The sequence below is a fragment of the Diprion similis genome, chromosome 7, assembly GCF_021155765.1.
Source record: "Diprion similis isolate iyDipSimi1 chromosome 7, iyDipSimi1.1, whole genome shotgun sequence".
Lineage (NCBI taxonomy): Eukaryota > Metazoa > Arthropoda > Insecta > Hymenoptera > Diprionidae > Diprion > Diprion similis.
The window spans coordinates 1,130,848-1,151,238 of record NC_060111.1 but is presented as its reverse complement, the minus strand read 5'-3'; the positions used below and the strand labels follow the sequence as shown (position 1 = coordinate 1,151,238).

Below are 20,391 nucleotides of genomic sequence, written 5' to 3'. Positions count from 1 at the left end.
AAGCGTGGACTGCGCGCAGTTAGAGGGGAATACCGGAACACCATGCGACTAGCTCTCCTCAGTACAATATAGTCGATGTATCATGTATCTCCACGGACCGCGTGGTTTGCGCCGCCGTGATAGGATAGCGTGGGAGAAGGCGATTTCCGTGGTGAATTCCCTCGAGTTCGCGGAACGTTGCCACCACTTGCCAGTTGCTGCCAGTAGCTGCCAGTAGCGTAGAACGTTCGTCGTTCCATCGCCGCTGAACGTGCGTGGTTCGTCGGTCGGATAGTTTTAGTACTTTTAGTCGCGTGTCGCGTGATAGCCGGGGGAAATGTCTGCGTGTCAAAGGCAGCCCCAGGATACCGTCGTCCCGCCTCAAAACGGGGAGGGTAACGTAAACGCGGTGTCGTCTCCGAAGAAGAAGCAGAGAACGTCGATACCCGGAGCCATGTCGAAGGTTACCGTCGTCTTGGGAGCGCAATGGGGCGACGAGGGCAAAGGAAAAGTCGTCGACATGCTGGCCACCGACGCCGACGTTGTCTGCAGGTGTCAGGTGCAAATTCACGATAATTCATGAGTTATGATTTTCATTTCTCCCCGTCCCCCGAAGGTCAGGGCTGCTAATTTTGGTGACCCGGTATGAGATGAGATCACATTGTAATCGACACGGTCCCATTATTTTTATGAATATAAATAACCTTGCCACGAGGACAAAACCGTGCTTGAGTTCTCCGCTATTTCTTAGTTTGTTCTTGTTTTTTTTTTTTCTTCCTCGTTTTCACGCCATTACTCGCATTACCGTATCTATGTGCGCTCAACTGTATTATAATCGCTTGCCAGTCGGTCTTATGATGCCGTGATGTAATAGGGACAAACACCTATATCAGCACTCACTAAAGTATTATTATTTATCAACACTAGCAGTGCCGGATTAAGGCACTTAGAGGCCCCTCCGACTGTAAAACGGGCTTTATAGAAAAATTTCCCGCCAATGTAAATGGGCGTAACTTTTCATTTGTCAAGGTCAAATCAGAGGTGATTGAGGAAATTCGATTGAAAATTAAGCCATTCAAATGAAATTTGAAAGTTATCTGCGGTTCAAATTCGTACTTTGAGTATTAAAAAAAATTTTTTTACCCAACATTTATTATATCTTTTATGAATTTCAATTATTTTTCACAACATTTTGATTCTTGGGAGTAATTTCTTTGGTTTATCAACATCTTCAAGAACAAATATTCTGTGCAGTACAATTTCTTACTAAGTTTAGCGCTCCTCCTATGGCTGCAGAGCCGAGACTTTATTTGATCAGAGTTCTGGGGCCTAGGAAATAAGCTCTCTGCACCTGTGCTTAATTTGTCCTTGAACACCAGCCACCCACTATTTTTGGCAGGAAGCTTATACTGTGGTTATGCCAAACAGAATCAAGTCAATCTTGCCCTTGGAATAAAGATTCTGAAATTTCTCAGTTACATTATTTTAGGGAGTTGGACACTACAGTTAATTAGTAGTTACTTTAAACTAAATTCGAGCACCTAAGTACATACAATTGCTTGTGTGTAAAATAGTAACTATCATAGTTATCTAATCAATTAAGTCGTCATAATTAATTAATTATTAATTATTTAACGAATTCTGTCGATTTTTCAGGGAGGAAACAATGCCGGTCACACCGTAGTCATCGAAGGTGCAGAATATGACTTCCATTTGCTGCCAAGTGGAATCATTAATCCAAAATGCAAATCTGTTATTGGTAATAAAATTATACTTATAATGATAATTTGCTCAAGATGTTGATCTTATATATCCGATAATTTCTTGCTATGAAACAGTACCGAAACTTATTTCTACTTTCAAATTGCTTAGCGGCTCGAAATTCCCGCTATTTGTACTTGTTTGTTGAGCTAGATGGCACGATTCAACTTTACGAACCACTTTTATATGCCGACTTAGCATATTTATTACCATCGAGTTTTAGAGCTGGTAATGTGATCCTGCTCATAAACAATAATTTACGTAAACTTTTCACATTATCATCACATTTAAATGTAGATATTGATTTAATAAATATCTAACTGGTACCGCTTGTCACCAGATTTCCAGCTAAGACTAAATTACATAGAATAAATTGAGTATCCAATTACGATAGCTCTGCATTTTTTGATCGTCGATATGCAGGTGGTACAGTCATGCTATGTATAAATTCTATCCACATTGGGTATTATTAGCAGTAATTGATATTACTAAATTGGACTTTGTATCTTACCATATCTTTACCACAGGAAATGGAGTGGTCATTCATCTTCCGGGATTATTCGAGGAATTGGAAAAGAACGAAGCTAAAGGTTTGACCGACTGGAAACAAAGACTCGTAATATCAGATCGTGCGCATATAGTATTCGACTTTCATCAGCAAGTCGATGGGTTGCAAGAGTTAGAAAAAGGAAAGCAGTCGTTGGGGACAACGAAAAAAGGAATCGGCCCAACTTATTCCAGTAAAGCGACAAGAAATGGACTTCGCGTCGGTGATCTGCTTGGAGATTTTGAAAAGTTCTCCGACAAATTTCACACGCTCGTTCATTGCTACCAAAGAATGTTTCCTTCCCTTGAAGTGGACATTAAGGCAGAATTGGAACGTTATAAAGGGTAAAAAAAAAATCAATTAAATCTCTTTTTACCATTACTATTGTCACTATTATTTATTTTAAAACGAATTTGTTATTTCAGATTCGCTGAGCACATTCGGCCACTTGTAAAAGAGACTGTATATTTCTTGCACGAAGCCTTGAAGAACGGTGATAAGGTGCTTGTCGAAGGGGCAAATGCCGCGATGCTGGACATTGATTTTGGTACTTATCCCTACGTTACAAGTTCCAACTGCAGTATAGGAGGGGTCTGCACTGGTTTGGGGCTACCGCCGAGTACTATTGGGGAAGTAATAGGAGTCGTCAAGGCCTACACTACCAGAGTTGGCGATGGACCGTTTCCTACCGAGCTGCTGAACGAAACTGGTGAATTATTGCAGAGCAGAGGCCACGAAATTGGAGTTACAACTAAGCGCAAAAGACGTTGCGGCTGGCTCGACTTGGCGTTGCTAAAGTTCACAGGAATGGTCAATGGGTTAGTCAATATTCATCAGTGGTTGTTAGAGACTGAACGTAGCTGTTTAATGATACAATAATTCTCCGCAAATCTCTGTAGCCCGGCGGTGTAAATTGAAATTCATACTTTCCTAATCCAAGCTTGTTTACTTCTGGGAAAAAAAATTCGTTCAACTGATTTTACCCAACAAACAATTCTTCACAGATATACGTCCATATGCTTGACCAAACTCGACATATTGGATACTCTGGAAGAGATCAAAGTCTGCGTTGGGTATCGCTTAAACGGAAAGGATATAGATTACTTCCCAAGCAGCGCATCTGAGCTAGGCCGTGTCGAAGTTGTCTACGAAACAGTGAAGGGATGGGAGACGATAACGGAGGGTGTACGTTCCTTGGAAAACTTACCGCCCAATGCTCGTAAATATGTACGGCTAATAGAAGAACGTTTGAACGTGCCAGGTAAATTTTTTGCCATTGAAAAAAGGTTTTTATGCTCATTTCCGTGAAAAAACAAGATTTAGAAAAACCGCATCCAGTGCATGGTACGGTGGTTTATATATTCGTAGTAGAATAAAGATTGACGTAAAGTGCTGTTGTTGCCAAGAAATATAGTGCAAACAAATAAACAACCAGCTTATTTTTTCTTCTCTATTTTAACATTGTCGTTTTGGCATTTCAGTCAAGTGGATTGGCGTGGGAGCGGGCAGGGAGAGTATAATTGCTCTTTGACCATCTGGTGCTAACCATGGTTCGTTGGTAGGCAAGTCTTTTCGTGCGTTTGTTCAAGTAATTCTAACGCAGATTTTAAGTGTACTGTTTATAATTGCCAGCTGACACGCACAATAGACGGTGATACAATAATCGGAAACGTACGCAGTCGACGTTAGGCTTGGTTAACAAAACAGCGTAGTGAAAATGTCTGCCTATTTATTAAAACTATGCAATAAACGAATTATTGAAATTTCCAATTATATTAATGATAAATCGTTCAAAAAATATACGTGCACTCAATTCAATAACAAGTCTCGCAGACTGTGAATGTATTACAAATCGTCTATCTTTGAATAGTGAATGTGTAATTTAGTTGATATTGAAAAGCTGCGGTAAAAACAAATTATTATAGCCAAATAGCTGCAACGTCGCAAACGCAAGATCATTCACAGTTGGACGCAACAGGAACAGTATTTGATTTACGTTACTGGCGGGTTTTTCGTCTTATATTTTTTCCATATAATTATTTTTAATATGAAATCCTCTACCCGGTTTGTTTTCCTTCAAATTTCAATAAGATCAGTGAAGCACAGAAAAGACGAAAATAATTTGCTGAATGTGTATCTATTAATAAAAATTCAATCCAAGGGGCAGAAGGCACAAGTTTTGCTTATCCGAAAATGAAATCCAACGAACAATCATGTCGTTGAGTCATGCTATGTTTTATTCGCTATCTCTTCGTAATTCAATGAGTATTGAAGCATCATTTTATTATAAACAATGATAATTGAATTGTAACTATACAAATATTTAATAATTATTAAGATTAATATTACCAATGTAACATAATTGCGTTGAGCTTATTTTTTTTTCTCTCATATCCACTCCAATCCGTTATTTCCTAAAGCTATAGTCATTAAAAACTAGTAATTTAATGATATTAGCAATCTTTAAGTTAATAATAAATATTAATGATACTACATTAAAGTTTACAGGTCCAGCTTATTTTTTTTCGATCAAGTGAACGTTGCCTTAAAATTTGCGCCCGGTTTTTTTTCCCTCTTTTAGATTTGAACGTTATTCAAACTTTTATCGGACTTCGGAACGTCGTTCCCTGATTGCAATGATTCTCGTCGTTCTCGTGCACGTCGATTTTGAAACCAAATTTTTACCTGCAAGTAACACAGAATTTAATACCTATTCTACTGAGACGTTGTACGCTACTTTTTAAGAGGTGACGTGTTCTTTTTCTAGTTGAAACAAGTTACGCAACGACCAGAAATTCATACTGACAGCAACTCTAGTCTCGGTAAAAATTTTCGCTCGCTCTGAGCTAGTCAGGACTTACGTAATACATAAAGTGCCGTCGCGTCGAGTAGTTGAGTTTCTAATTTTATCCAATGTCGTTAAAAGATTTCAATGTACTACATTAGCGTTATTCTGAATAGAAAAACTCTGAAGACTCATTGATTGTTTGCAAACGAACCTCATCACACTAACGTATTCGCTTTTCACTCATAATCAGGTCCCCGGATCCCATTTTTTCACCCACTTCAGAGCCTTCAGGCTGTACTTACTCTACTCTGAGGAAGCCTGAGTACCGTAGAAAGTTGGAGAACGTCTCTTCTGGCAAGGTACGCGCCCTTGCTGTACCTGTCTTCAAGAATTTGTAATTGGAAGGCTGTGAAAGGTATCCTTGGATGCTTGCCGGGTCGTCTTTTGGACGTTTTCCCAGCCATGGACTTCTTCGGTAGCCTGGGGGGTCGGTATCTGGTGCAATGGAGCCAGGGCAGGTCGTTCCTCCCCAGATTATCCTGAGCAACGGAGTCGGCGTTCGTTTCGGAATCGGGGTGCCGAGGCGACGAGCATTCCGCACCGGTTTCCGTCTGCTCGACTTCCCTCTGATCGGGAAAGGCGACGACGAAGGATGTGGACAGAAGCGGGGTGGGACAGCAAGGGCAACCAGCTGGCAACTGCGGGACGCGACTTCCGCCGGAAGAGGAGGACGACGAGGAAGAGCAGGGCTCGTCGGCGGCGAGGATCCGGGCGATGCTGAAGTCCGTCGCCAGCCTCTGAGAACGACGGGCTTCGCTCATCTTCGAAACACGACAAACTAAATCGCCTCCCGAGTCCATCCCTCATTTTATAGACCCCGGCGCTTCCGCCCCGTCGTTCCTGGTTGGTCCCAGGTTCCAGGGGTCCTCCAGGACCCGGCTGAATGCGGTATCCATTACCGGAGCGGGCGAATTAGACGCCTAGACGCACACTTGATGGCTATCGCAGGAACCGCGAGGGGTCCGACAAAACCCGCGCGTCTTTGGCAAGCGCCCTTTAAATAAGATACCTGCGACCGCGTACCGAGCCCTCATTGTGCATGCTCTTATACCAGTGCATTATCTCCTGGCAAATCTCTCCTCGGCCAATAACAACAATGTAATTGATACCACTGTGGGCCCCACAGAGCGGCGGACCATTTATTTCTATGGGGCGACGGGCAGATGGGGCAGGGCCCAGTCGCCCGTGTTTAATCAAAAAGCCACGGGGTTGCCACGGGGGTAAATCGGGGCTCGTTTTGGTAATGCCGCTAATCCGGTAATATACCCATGACGACGAGATCCTCGATCCTTCCCCCAGAGCTCCGGCTACACTGTGGCGATCGCAGGTTTTTTTTTTTATTTATTTGTGTCTAACTATGTATACGTATGTACCAGCAGAGGCTAACTTGTGTATGCGTTGATCTCCGTAAGAGATATGGGATGCATGGGGATGATGTGTGGTTGTCATCGGTTCATAGTACTCAAGCGGAAGATAAAGCGGCTGGAAAAAAAGATTAACAATCAAATGCTACGGAAATACTGGAGTGTTTCAAACGGCCAAAACTGTCGGCTACACCAGACGGGAGTATTAGACTTTGGTGACTGACGTTGTAATACTTAATCTAATAAAGCTTAACGATACGGTATATTATGAGAAGTTTTAACGCTAATTGAAACAACGGTTCATCTTATCTTCGGACTTTGATTCACTCTTTGTGTGTATACGTATAATATTATTGACAGCGATTGGCCCTAAATTTAATTGCATACGGATTAATACGGAACTACTGTGATGCTCTGAATCGCGATATCGCAGATATAATTCAAATCTGTGTACGATGATAGCAAATGGAGAAGAGTTCAAACGCTTCCGCGTTTCGCATGAACATAATCTACGTACTTCCAACGATTCGCCGTAGACTTTTACGCCTGTAATAAAAATAAAGTAGTCAAGTTTCATTTTTTTATCACTGATTTGAACAAAGGCGACAGTGATGCACCAGCTCGCGGGAAGACGAATTGACCGACTTGATCGGCGTCTAGGAATGAAAATCCCAAGAGGACGACGATGACGAGAAGCGACTTGGGGAGGGGAGACAGCGAGTGATAGGACGGCTTGAAAGCACCCTTAAGTCAGTCGGTGGTGACGGCCGTTACGTGTCGTCGCCGTTTCGGAACAGAGTGATTACTGAGAATATCGAGAGGAATCGAAAAATAATTATAGACGTTAATCACTATTCATGTTTTCGGAGCAAAGTCACGGATATAAAGAATTAATAAATGAGTGCATTACAAGTGGGTGACCATTAATCGTGCTGGAAGTCACACATTGGATTTTTCATACTCCTTAAATTTTCAACGGTAAGTCAGTTTAATTTTTGATCTTGAATTTTTTCGACCAAAATTTCATTCTCACTTTTCCCGTCGCTACGACAAGTTCCTGATTCATTAAATTCGTCATTCGGTTGTTCGTGACTATTCTAAAATCTTTAGTGAACCTCATGAAAAACTCCGGACAGACCTCGAATTTCATGCATATCTTTAACATTTTTTCCTTTTTCCTCAATGTTCGTATCCGAAACAATTCAAAAATCGAAATTAGTATTCAATTTCAATGGGACTACACGTCAGTAGTACACGTTATTCGATGATTTAGGGAGCGAATACGTAATTATTTTGTACCGTAACATAATATCAGCCACAAGATCTACGGAGTTTGTTTGTTTTACTCAAATTGTGTTACGCAAGCGGCTTCTTTACGTAAGGTGATGGCGGTCATAAAAGCACGCATTATGTAGGGTGTTTCTACAAAGATGTTGAAAAACTCGTGAGTTTTCGTGACGGTAAACATGTGTTATAATTATTATGAAAGGACCAGACGGTTGGTCAACAAGTTGGTCGGTAATCACCCTAAGAATTAGTCACGTATCGGACCGAGAGTATAATTATAACATGAAATTATGTGGCTGATGAGTTATCCCCATCCTTGTAAAGAATCCAGACCACAATTTGTCAGCGCTTGTCTCGAGCTACCGGGAATATTTGTACAGTGATAATGAAAAGTACTGCATAGCCGGAAAATAAGGCAAACATTGCAAACAATGACTGCGAGACTGAATCCTCGGGTTTGTTCTTTCCAGGTCAATCACACGCACTTCACCATGATTGAAATCTGGATACTCATGTTCGAACAACATCAACGATAAGTCGCATCCTGAGTCCCTGTTGTTTATAATCTGCACGTGACTCAGTTTTAACCAAGCTGCGACGTAAATAATTTATTTCCTGTTGGCCAATAACAGATGCCATGTTCCAAGCTGATGACAATGATACTTTGCGCAATTAGTCTCGAAGAATTTCAGTACGTGACAGTCGCAGCAGGTCCTTAACCGACACCACCCTTCAGCTTTTCAACGAAATTAACTCAAAAGTGAGAAAAATCGGTCAGCCAAGATCGGGATATTGGACTTGAACTCTTCTCATCGTTATTCGAAGGACATTCCCGAAAGGAGCATCCAGAATGACTGCCACCGAGGAATCGGAACCGCTCATTTCGTCGACTAATCCTGCGGTGGCTACAACCAGCTCAGGGAAACACAGGTTCTCCTACCAATCTTTAATCAGTGTAAGTATTTCTCTGTAAAGTTTTTACGAGATATAAATTGGTGTAATTCCGGCGAATTTGGAATAGTAGTTGGAAAATGAACGTGAAATTTTAAAGCGAAACGGTATAGCTCAAGAGCTATAGTCTAGTTGAACTATTTTCCAGGATGTTGTGTCTATGATCGTTCATATCAGCACGGCTTCCTTCCGGAGCATGTGCAGCGTGTGTTGGTATCCGCGAAATAAGTTCAGTTTAGTCCAAGCTGTTCAGTGTGTATTTTGATTTCATTATTCAACTAAAACGTAATTAGCTTTGAGAAGTTTTTTTTTTTTTTAAACTAGTACAATCGATTCCAATGAGTCAATCATGGTTGGTAAAGTCTTGAACAAATATGCAAGAGACCCCAAGGATTTTGAAACAAGTGTGTCGAAGTGGAATCAATCCATTCCGCGGCTGCTTTGGCGTTGTAAAAAAGCCTCGTGACAGGGCAGATTTAAAATTCAGCAACTGGGCCACTAGACCAGATCGAAACTCGAGACGTGTCCGCATTCCATTGATCCCATTGACCGGTCGCAACGCTGCACCGTTGCACCAAGCTAAAATTGCAAACATATTTACAGAAGAAAAATGGCTCATCCGGAACCGAGCGAAATGGATCCGCGAGTCCTGAGGTTGCGGTGTGTCTCGAAAAAATGGTCTCAGGGTCGAGCGCCGACCGTTCCTTGGAGAGAATTACCTTCACATGGAGCGACGTGAACGTCTATGTTACCGCAAAGAAGCAGCGACTGTGGGAGCGTATAACGAAAGGAAGAAGGCCCGTCGAGCTGAAGCACATCTTGAAGGACGGTAATACCGGATGGTTTCGTGCAGGATAACCAATTTTTTTTCGACACCATCTCGAAGGTTCAATCACTCCGTGTTTCAGTATCCGGAGTCGCTTATCCCGGTGAACTCTTGGTCATTATGGGCTCTTCGGGAGCCGGGAAGACCACGCTTTTGAATACCTTGACCTTCCGCACCGGCCAAGGGATAACCGTTTCCGGAATAAGGGCAGCCAATGGTCGCCGCTTAACTTCCACCGTTCTCACCTCCAGGTCGGCATACGTTCAGCAGAATGACCTTTTCATTGGCACCCTGACTGTCAAGGAGCATCTCATATTTCAGGCCCTGGTTCGCATGGACAGACACATTCCGTATAGACAGCGGATGCAAAGGGTCGAAGAGGTCATAGCCGAGGTGAATTGTAGAATCTATGGAAAACGACCAAGTCTTGAAAGCGTTTCAACCTTCAAAAACTCTTTTGCTTTCCAGCTGGCGCTGACAAAATGTACAAACACTGTGATTGGGGTACCCGGTAGAGTGAAGGGGATTTCAGGTGGTGAGATGAAGAGATTGTCACTCGCCTCCGAGTATCTAACGGATCCTCCGCTGATGTTTTGCGACGAGCCAACTTCAGGGCTGGATTCTTTCATGGCGCATCAGGTCGTTACCGTTCTGAAGAATTTAACAGGTTTGTTGAATCATGCCATATATGACTATCTTATTGAATAATTCGCAACTAAAGTCATTCCAACGAGTCATTTCACCACGCTTTCAGCAAGAGGTAAGACCATCGTTGCTACCCTGCATCAGCCATCTTCGGAATTGTTCGCACTGTTCGACAGAATTCTCCTGATGGCCGAGGGAAGGGTCGCCTTCATGGGAAGCCCGGAACAAGCTTGCGCTTTTTTTAAAAGGTGTCGTTGTCGTTCAGTTATCAAATATCTTGACGATCAAGCTCGATTATCGGACTTCAAATAACAAAGAAAAGATTAAAACGAGCTTTCCTCAACGTCATAGTTTGGGCGCTGCCTGTCCCAGCAACTACAATCCAGCCGACCATTTCATCCAAGTCTTGGCAGTGGTCCCGGGTCGGGAGGCGGAGTGTCGTCAAGCGATAAACAACGTCTGCGACGATTTCCAGAAGAGTGAAACCGGGGTGAAGATGGCTCTGGAGGCCGGCACCGTGGACGGTGAATTCGGCGACTCGGTCGTGGACGAGACCACGGCGGCCAGACGATGTCCCTACAAGGCATCCTGGTGCGAACAGTTCAGAGCCGTACTATGGCGGTCATGGATATCAGTGATCAAGGAACCGATGCTGATAAAAGTCCGCTTTCTCCAGACAATCGTACGTTCGATTTGCTCACGAATTACCTGCTTTTTTACCTCCATCATGTGACTAACGAACGACGACTCCTTCCACCAAATTTTAGATGGTGGCGATGCTCATCGGGTTCATTTATTACGGACAGAAGCTGGACCAGAACGGTGTGATGAACATAAACGGAGCTCTCTTCATTTTCCTCACCAACATGACCTTCCAGAACGTATTCGCAGTGATTTATGTCAGTATGAGACGATGGACGGTTGTGGTTTCGTGTCAAGATAATTTTTGCTCTTGGGTGTCATGAACTTTTATTACGTCACAGGTATTTTGTGCGGAATTGCCGATATTCCTGCGGGAACACCGTAACGGGATGTACAGAACCGACGTCTACTTCATCTGCAAGACACTGGCGGAGGCGCCAGTCTTCATCGCAGTTCCGTTCGTCTATACCGCGATAGTCTATCCGATGATCGGAATGTACCCTGGACCGGAGCACTTTTTTACAACGGCTGGAATAGTCACGTTAGTTGCCAACGTGGCGACCTCCTTTGGTAGGCAAAGATCAGAAATCGACCATTATGCCCATGCGGGGAGAGAATTCGGCGAGTATGACCACAACGTGCGTTCCATATCCATGGTGGTCGATCGGACTGCACTTCTATGGTCATAAACGACCGTCTAATTTTAGGCCATGGGTATTGATTCCATCCGTGAAGTCGATGTGACACGTAATAAACGTCACGTGCCGTTAATTCGTTCTCCGTTTCTCAAGATCAAGTGTCTCACTGTGTAATCGAATCCGCACCGCGTCAACCATGGACTGACTTAGAAATTAGAGTGTATAAGTTGAGTGACATGAACGAAAATCGCAGCCTGAACTCTAGTTCTCGGTCGATGTCCTCTGCACATGGAAAATCAACTCGTGATCCTCCTGAAAATGTTTAATTTATTATAAAATTTAAAAAAAGTCGAAAATTTTTTATGAGTTATTAACGATCTGCAGTGAACCGTTTCGCTGGAATACGGATGTTGAGTTATTATTTCTCTAGCTAGCAAGCGTACAATACATGCATAAATGGAAGCCCGCGGTGCGTTATGCAAGCCGAATAATCCTCAACCATAAGAAGGTATCGATATTTTTCTCATATAATTATTTACTCGCACGTGATAGAATTACCAAGCACCGATCGTGTGACACTTCTTAGGCCGGACTACATCACAGAAATTATACCCCATCCATCGAACGTGTAATACGTATATTACATTATATACATTTACATGAAAAGTTTTGCATGTTGTACAAGATTATTTTATCTCTCGCACGTGTCTTCGCATTCGATACTGTTTGAAAAAAAACGTAAAGAAAAAAGAAAAAACTTTCGTATTACACCGCGTCAACAGGATTTCTAGTATAATATGTTCCAAAAATCATTGACATTTTATCATAAAATTTTTCTCCATCTTTTGTCATCTCTTTTTACAACTAAATTTCCAACTAAATTCTGATTCACAGGGTATCTGATCTCCTGCGTCAGCTCAAACGTGGCGATGGCGTCAGCGATAGCACCGCCGTTGATAATTCCTTTCCTGTTATTCGGAGGATTTTTCCTGAACAAAGCGTCAGTCTCATATATTGTTTATCCAAATCTTTACACACGTCGATTACGTCGAATGCAATTCCCCCTTGTAATTGTCATGAAAAATTATGCGATACAGATCCGTCCCGTCTTACTTCGTCTGGTTCTCTTATCTATCCTGGTTCCGTTACGGAAATGAAGCCTTGCTCGTGAACCAATGGGCAGAAGTTGATTCCATCAGCTGCACCCGAAGCAACGAGACGTGTCCCAAGAACGGTCACGTCATTCTCCAGACCCTCAATTTCAGCGAGGTTGGCTAAATGTTTTGCACATTTATACAAGTTCCAAGTTACCACAGCTGTCAAGCATTTCTAATAATGGTTTTGTCGAACGCAGAACGACTTCTGGATGGACGTTGCTTGTCTCTTTTCCCTGATCGTCGTCTTCAGGTTGTCCGCCTTCTTTGCCATCCTCTTCAGGGCTCATCGGACCAAATAAAGTCACGTGACTTGACGATGTCGATGTATATTCACACTGGAAATGCGTAGGAAAGCGCATATTTATGTAACAATCGACAACAGTGCTAATCGTTTCGGTCTGAAGAAACAAATAAACAAATAAACGAGGAAAAAATCACCCTCATTTCGACGAACTTAAATACATTTTAAACGATAAATATCCTTTAAATAACTGTAAATATACCTGATATATCTGTAATTTTACATATGCATATGCATGCAATATACGCATTAGGATTTAAGATATCTGTTAAATATAAATGGTGTGTAATTAATGTGTTAAGACCAGTACATGAAATAATTATTGAAGCTTTATCTTGACTTTGCAAAACGTGTTTCAGTGTCAGATAACAATCGTTATTAAAATTCATTCCATAGTCTATGACGAGTAATTTCCTCCTGCATCGCAACTCGTGGGAAAAGTGAGAGAAGCAAAAAGTATGACCAACGGACCAAATTCCTCTCTCGAGTATCGAGATTCAATGCAACAAATTATGCCGATATACGCAGAAGTGAAAAGATTGTCGCAAGCTGGAAAGAAGAAAGAAGACGACAGAAAGGAATTAAGAAAATCAAGAAATACAAATTTGACAATAAAATATGGACTGTTTAAAATTTGACTTCTTTTACCGCCGTTAGATGCCGTTATAAAACATTTTACACGCAGTTTTTTCCACGCCTTCTTCCAGGCCAGCCAGTTACGTGTAAGTTACAGACTTTACACACGACTTGTAGTTCTGGTGCTGTAGATGTATTGAGCACGAGGAGTACGGAGGCCGCAAATCTAGGGTTTCAGTCTTCGATTACAATAATCCGATACCTACAGACACGAACCTAACTGCCAGAAGGAAAACACGTTTGTGTTAGCATCCTGCGGGCTTTACACGCTTCTCGGTTCACACCATGATCGTTGACATTAACGCCAGTTTCCATCGAGGAAGACGCAATAGTCGAGAAGTCGGATCTATTTTTTTCTCAATTTTGCCTCGACTTTTTCGAGTCCATTTTAGTACATGACAAGGTAAGTGTGTGCTGGTCATTGACGCGTTTGAAACCATGCAAATTTATTCTTTGGTCATTCTAGAACCAAGGATCAAACTGATATAACCAAAAACGGTTGGGACTAATAACTGGTACACTTTAAATTAATAATAATTTACAATTTATTTGTCTGTATGTTGTCTTTAATTCATTCGATAAGTCCTAATATCTTGCATAAATGGTCTTAATTTAGTTTCATAATTTTTTTTTTTACGGTACAAAAACGTCATTATAAGCTTTTTCATTTTCTGCCAGAGAACACTTCCATCCTCGTGAAATCGACGTTTCGTGACACGTCGGTCGATCGATTTGACGACCCTAATCCCGCCTCGACGACGTACGGCTTCTCCTTTTTCACCACGTCTTTTTCCAGGTGCCTACACGAGGAGCTTTCGGGAGTTTGGGAGGGTCTGAAATATGGATGGAATATCGGGATCCGTTGGTTCGGATCGCGTCATCGTTCCCAGAGGACTTTCCCCAGCACCGATCGCAAGGCTCAAGTGTGTAACACGAGATCGGAGGATTGGTTTTGTCATGCGGAGGACATTCGAGAGCTTCTCGACCATTCGCTGACCGCTCCTCGTTCAAACCTTTCGAGTCATGTCCCACCGCGAGTTGTGAAGGAGAGAATTTCCTTCTCCCAAAGTCGATTGCATCGCACGTGGCCTGCAGTCGATCGGTGGATCTCTGCAAAGATAAACGTCGCCGTTTCCGTCTCCAAGAAAATGTAAGAACTGTGAAATTTGTTATAAATTGACCAATTATTATTATTAGTAATATTATTACACGAACCATCGACAGATGGTTGTCACCTCGAGGGGTTTCTTGGCCTCTAGAAACGAGGATTCAACCCAGTGCGGAAAAGGCGTTACCATATCCTGGCGCGATTTATCGGTCTACGCAACTACCAAGGACAACAGGATATGCAAACAGCTGATCAACAACGGTAACTATTGTAACGCTGTTAAAATTTTTTTTATCAATTGGTGTAAAATTGTTCGAACATTTCAACGTCTTTTTTATTAATTAGTCCGCGGTGCCGTCAAGTCGGGGACACTCGTTGCCATAATGGGAGGAAGGTGAGTAGATTACGCGAGGCTGTAAGTCCTCGACATTATCCTTAAGTCGCTTTATTTACCAGGTTGTGGAAAAGTAACGAAGTAAATTACGAACCATAATTCTTCCCATCTAGCGGTGCTGGAAAAAGTTCACTGATGACAGCGCTCGCATATCGTTCTCCACGTGAGTTAATATTATTCAAATGTTGAATATCATAGTTCGAGTCACATACGACTATCGCAATTGGTAATTGCACTTTCGAATTAACCCTTGTCAGTCGCACAAGCCATCATTCAATGCAAATTCTTGATTTTTTTTAGCATTTTTAGGTAGAAAAAAAAAAAAATCTTATGTGAAACCATAATTGTTTATACTTGTTATAAGTAAACATGTGCAAAAAAAAAAAAAAAAAAAGCATTTTTGTTTGGAATTCATTGGTTTACAAAACAGAGATCTCAGAATGGTCATTGAATTTATAAAATTCAATGCACAGGGGTGATTTTCATTCTCCTTGAGGGTTGCACTAATTCTCTGGCTAAAATCATACTGTCTTAAAATAAATATTCATATAAATCTCACTCAAGAACAGTGTCTGAAACAATGTTTATAATTCACCCCGTTTTCATACCGTTTTAGGGGTTGTTTTTATTAAAATCTTATTAAATTTTTGACATCAGATTCTTATTTACCATCGAAAGTTACATGGAAATGATATAATTGCACTTCCAAGCTAAAAAAAAAATAATGGATTGCGTGACTGAAAGGGTTAAAACAGTCGAAGGTATAAAATAAAAATTACTGCTATGCAATTTCCTAATTTATCCAGCCGGCGTCGTCGTCCACGGTGACATATTGGTGCAGGGACATCCGGTCAGCCCCTCCTACATGCGGCTTCACACCGGGTTCATGCACCAGGAAGACCTCTTCGTTGGTTCGATGACCGTGATGGAGCATCTGATGTTCATGGTATGGCGTTTTGATACGTTTGAACTTTTTTCAAGTCCACTCGATCCTTCTATCTGTTTTATTATCGAATGATTTTTTACTACGGATTTACAATGCAGGCTAGGATGAAGCTGGACCGGAGAACGGAAGTCCGGAACATCAGGATTAGGATAAGCCGTCTTCTCCAGGAAGTCGGACTGGTTCACAGGTCTGGGACTCAGATTGGGACCGGTGGTGAGAAGGTTTTGTCTGGAGGTGAGAAAAAGCGACTCGCATTCGCTACCGAAGTAAGTATATTAGGAAATTTTGAGTAATCTCTTGAAACGTTTGAAATCGTATGAAATATTCTAAATTCACTTGAAATTATTGAAAAATTTGTTGAAATCTTTTGAAATCACTTATATTTTCGTTTGAAAAAGTCTCTTGTAATCTTTTGAAATCCACTAAAACCGTTTGAAATTTTTTGTAATCTTTCGAAACCTCTTAAAGTTCTTCGAAGTCTTTTGAAATGCCTGAAATCTTTCAAAAAATTTTCGAAATCCTTTGAAATCCCTTAAAATCTGTTGTCATTTTTTTAAATCCTCTGAAATCTTTTGAAATACTTTGCAGTCATTTAAAATCACTCGAAATGTTTGTAATTTTGAAATCTGGTCTACATGAAATCGATGAGTGATTAACCTTTCGGGGTCAGTTCTTCTACACTTGCAACTGTTTACATTAATAAATTTCCCTTCCAGCTGATATCCGATCCAAAGATCCTTTTTCTGGACGAACCAACAACAGGACTCGACGCCCATTCTGCTGGAGTTTTGGTCGCCCATCTGAAAGCCGTTGCTTCTCGAGGCCGCACCGTTCTCTGCACGATCCATCAACCGAGCTCGGCGATATTCAACGCCTTCCAGCAGATCATCCTGGTGGCCGAGGGTAGGATCGCGTTCATCGGCACCGGTGTCCAGGCGCTTCAATTTTTTGCCAGGTAGGTTATAACGTTTCGGACGGATCAGAAGGGCGGAAACACGTGATTGCATCGAAGGATCTTGTAATTTTGTCTTTTAGCGAAGGACACCAGTGTCCTTGCGCCTACAACCCTGCCGATTTCCTCATAGCCACCCTTGCGACCGCCCCGCGGTACGAAGACGCCAGCAGGCGAAACGCTCAGAGGATATGCGACGCCTTCCTCGTCAGCGACGCCAGCAAGGAGAACGATCTGATCATTCAACTCGAACTTCACATCTCAAATTCTTACAATGTGAGGAAATTCTTTTAGATTTTAACCGGTTGACTGGTAATTTATCATGTATCGTTTGCTCGTGAGGAAAGTGCGCAGCTTATGCGCATGCGTCAAGTCCTTCGAATTTTATTGGCTGAGAGTTACCACGTGATTGAGAAGTCGATGCAACGCCAATCGCGACTTTCAGAAAATGTCCCTAGGAGCCCACAGCTAATGGTCGGCTCCTAGGGACATTTTCTGACAGTATATTCATATTTTTGAATAATTCTATTTTTTGGATTGTTTTTGACAAAAATTGATACACCTCCGTTCAGGGGGTCGCTTCCCCCTGAATTGCGGCTTCAAGATATAAATAAATTTTGTAATGAAATTAGGGAGCCAAAAAACCCCGGGTACCAATTTTGGTGTAATTTGGTTGGTTAAAAACTCGTACCAGTCAAGCGGTTAATAAAACAAAATTTTGCGCTGAGGTATTCCATTAGTTTGTTTCTTATTTTATTTTCATTTATTTATTTCAGTGGACGGGAGAAACCGAGGACATTTGCAAATTGTGAGTCATGTACCCTTTATACGTGTATTCGATAATAGAACATCCAAATTCAGGATTGAAATGAACCACATTAAGAATTATTGATTTTGTTTCAAAATTATTCAGCAATATTTAAATAAAAGCAGCACAATATCTCTGCAATTACAGCAAGGAGCCTTGGTGGTGGACAAAACTTTACTGGTTGATCAATCGCGGTACGATTCAAGTGATCAGGGATCCAAGTGTCCAACTTCTACGCATCCTCCTGAAACTGGTAGACAGAAATTAATTACTGCAGCTGATCCTACGACGCTTCTTTAAAAAAAATGTCTTAATTGATGAGTTATTCCAGTGTCTCGCCATCCTGGTGTCGCTCTGCTTTTTCGGAGCGATAAAATTGGATCAGCTTGGAATCCAGGCGGTTCAAGGAGTTCTATTCATCTTGGTAACCGAGAATACATTTTTGCCGATGTACGCCACTCTGGCGACTCTTCCGCAGGAGATGCCACTTTTCCTAAGAGAGCATCGGGCTGGACTGTATTCGCCCCATTTGTACTACTTGGCCAGGGTGATCTCATTGGTGAGGATAACAGATAGAAAAACTTGAAAAACACGTCTGGCCACAATTCATTAACGTCTTTCCTTATTTCTCACGAGGAAAAAGAAAAATCAGGAGAAATGAGATTAGGTGTCCAACGTACATGGATTCTGGGTCCGAAACCCATCCAAAAGTAGCGCCCAGTTTTATAGGAAATCATTTATGCCAAACATCTTGCAGATTCCCGGTCTGATCATCGAGCCAATTATATTCGTGATGATCGTCTACTGGGTCGTTGGACTCAGAAGTAGCATCGAGGCCTTCACTCTGAGCGTCATCGTCGTCATCTTTACCATGAACGTTTCCACCGCTTGCGGTACGTTTAATGAAATTTAGAGAAATCAAAAGGATTTCTAATTTTAACTCGTTCTTATTTCGTAAGGGGTTATACCTAGTCAAGAGGTCGAAAAAGCGATTTTTCAAGGATTTTTCATGAAGAGACATTTCATTTTATGAACATAAAAATTTACATTCATATTGGGCTAACATTGAACTACGTTCTGATATTTTTTATTTGTAAAAATAACGATTTTTAATGATATATATATATTTTCTCAATGGAACAAAATGACGCTTGATCGACGTCTACATGTTTTATATACTTTATAGGCTGCTTCTTCTCCGCTGCTTTTGACTCCGTGCCCCTCGCAATGGCGTATTTGGTTCCATTCGACTACATACTGATGGTAACCATGGGTCCCTTCATCAAGCTCGGGTACTGCAGGATGGAGATTTACTTTAGCTCATACGTAGATGTATTTACCAGGCTAAAGTGGATGAGTGGGTGGCGTCTTACTGTTTGTACAAGACACATTCCTTAACTACATCTAATCTTTTCAGCACCCTGCCGGCCTATGTGCAGTGGGTCAAATACATCTCGTGGCTTCTTCATTCCACCGAAGCATTAACCATCGTTCAGTGGGACGGAGTGCACAACATTTGTAAGCACGGTTATTTCTTTACTCTAGATATTACACACTCATGGTGATGATACTTTGGTACAGTATAATAATAATTGGTGAAAAACCGAACGAACCGCGATGTTGGGAAAAGAGAAAAATGACCTGCAGCTTGTTGTCGGATCGAGACGTTATCTGCGAAAGGCGATAAAAGTATAGGCATTGTCGAAATAAGTAAATCGAGCAGAGGTCATATTTGTAGTGAAAGGAAAATAGAAAATATTTTCAAGGTATAACTGCATGTCAAGTTGGTAGATAAGATTGACCAAGCAAGTCACATTTAGCCGATGCTAGAATCGCGAGTGTACTATTATCGGCTGCATTCTTCTTTCTTCTTCGTCTTTTATTTCAGCTTGTGAAGTTGAAGATCCGGAACTACCCTGCATGACGGATGGATCGGAGGTTTTGGACAGGTACGATTTTGATGCTGATAATTACTGGACAGATATTTCTTTCATGGCTGTCACTTACGTGGTGTTTCATTGCATGGGATACGCCTGTCTCTGGAATCGAGCTAGATACAAATAACGGTTTAGTCTTATCTTTGGATTCATCAACTACGAACACTCATCAACGTAATTCGTTAAGCATATACAATATAACAACAATAATATTGAGAAGAAAAAAAATACGGATTTTTTTCGCTCGTTGACAGAAGTTGAATTATTGCATTGAGCATTACACGGAATAAAATGTACTGTTTTTACTTTTGTCTTTCGCGTAATTCAGACCCCCATCCTTTTGTTCTTAAAGCAATCTGAATTATTTTTTTTCTTCAGATTCTACCATGTATTCGAATAAAATTTCTCTAGGTCTTCAATTTTTCATACGAAAAATTTTCAACAAACTTGCAGTTTACTAGTGTTCTTGCTACCAATGTTGGCATTGAAATATGCATTTTTGTGCACCCCAACCGCAAGTGAATTTTGCGTAGTGAATATTCGGAAATGAGAAGGTATTTTTTAAATGTTTCGTGATGAAATCATCCTCAGACGCAGGTAAGATAATTCTACCTGAAATAATTAGTTTGAAAATTATCGAATTCGCGGGGATTGAAAAAACAAT

At 41.5% G+C, this 20,391-nt stretch overlaps 3 protein-coding genes across 3 annotated transcripts; 2 read left to right on the top strand and 1 right to left on the bottom strand.

Moving 5' to 3' along the window:
* The first annotated feature begins 99 nt into the window (after window positions 1-99).
* LOC124408300 (adenylosuccinate synthetase) lies at window positions 100-4,644 on the top strand. Its single transcript, XM_046885149.1, has 6 exons — window positions 100-538; window positions 1,636-1,738; window positions 2,268-2,631; window positions 2,713-3,105; window positions 3,292-3,548; window positions 3,769-4,644. Exons 1-6 carry the CDS (start codon window positions 317-319, stop codon window positions 3,816-3,818), a joined length of 1,389 nt encoding a protein of 462 aa, XP_046741105.1. The 5' UTR covers window positions 100-316; the 3' UTR covers window positions 3,819-4,644.
* Window positions 4,645-5,362: 718 nt separating this feature from the next.
* On the bottom strand, window positions 5,363-5,935 carry LOC124408269. The gene has a single exon (XM_046885104.1). The coding sequence runs from the start codon at window positions 5,933-5,935 to the stop codon at window positions 5,363-5,365; it is 573 nt and encodes a 190-aa protein (XP_046741060.1).
* Window positions 5,936-8,424: 2,489 nt separating this feature from the next.
* On the top strand, window positions 8,425-19,869 carry LOC124408267 (ABC multidrug transporter H-like). The gene is made up of 25 exons (XM_046885103.1): window positions 8,425-8,741; window positions 9,341-9,566; window positions 9,646-9,956; window positions 10,032-10,230; window positions 10,318-10,456; window positions 10,560-10,890; window positions 10,976-11,107; window positions 11,192-11,420; window positions 12,383-12,488; window positions 12,586-12,757; window positions 14,514-14,732; window positions 14,807-14,951; window positions 15,036-15,084; window positions 15,198-15,247; window positions 15,891-16,030; window positions 16,129-16,296; window positions 16,747-16,985; window positions 17,066-17,258; window positions 17,759-17,790; window positions 17,938-18,043; window positions 18,122-18,349; window positions 18,548-18,683; window positions 18,977-19,082; window positions 19,208-19,308; window positions 19,679-19,869. Exons 1-25 carry the CDS (start codon window positions 8,637-8,639, stop codon window positions 19,852-19,854), a joined length of 4,038 nt encoding a protein of 1,345 aa, XP_046741059.1. The 5' UTR covers window positions 8,425-8,636; the 3' UTR covers window positions 19,855-19,869.
* Window positions 19,870-20,391: the final 522 nt, after the last annotated feature.

Coding starts and splice junctions, on each gene's coding strand:
- LOC124408267 (XM_046885103.1), top strand. CDS start 8,637: ATGACTGCCACCGAGGAATCGGAACCGCTCATTTCGTCGACTAATCCT. Junction 10,457..10,559: donor GCTTGCGCTTTTTTTAAAAG/GTGTCGTTGTCG, acceptor TCAACGTCATAG/TTTGGGCGCTGCCTGTCCCA. Junction 16,297..16,746: donor GACTCGCATTCGCTACCGAA/GTAAGTATATTA, acceptor TTTCCCTTCCAG/CTGATATCCGATCCAAAGAT.
- LOC124408300 (XM_046885149.1), top strand. CDS start 317: ATGTCTGCGTGTCAAAGGCAGCCCCAGGATACCGTCGTCCCGCCTCAA. Junction 2,632..2,712: donor GAATTGGAACGTTATAAAGG/GTAAAAAAAAAA, acceptor TTGTTATTTCAG/ATTCGCTGAGCACATTCGGC. Junction 3,549..3,768: donor AGAACGTTTGAACGTGCCAG/GTAAATTTTTTG, acceptor TTGGCATTTCAG/TCAAGTGGATTGGCGTGGGA.
- LOC124408269 (XM_046885104.1), bottom strand. CDS start 5,935: ATGGACTCGGGAGGCGATTTAGTTTGTCGTGTTTCGAAGATGAGCGAA.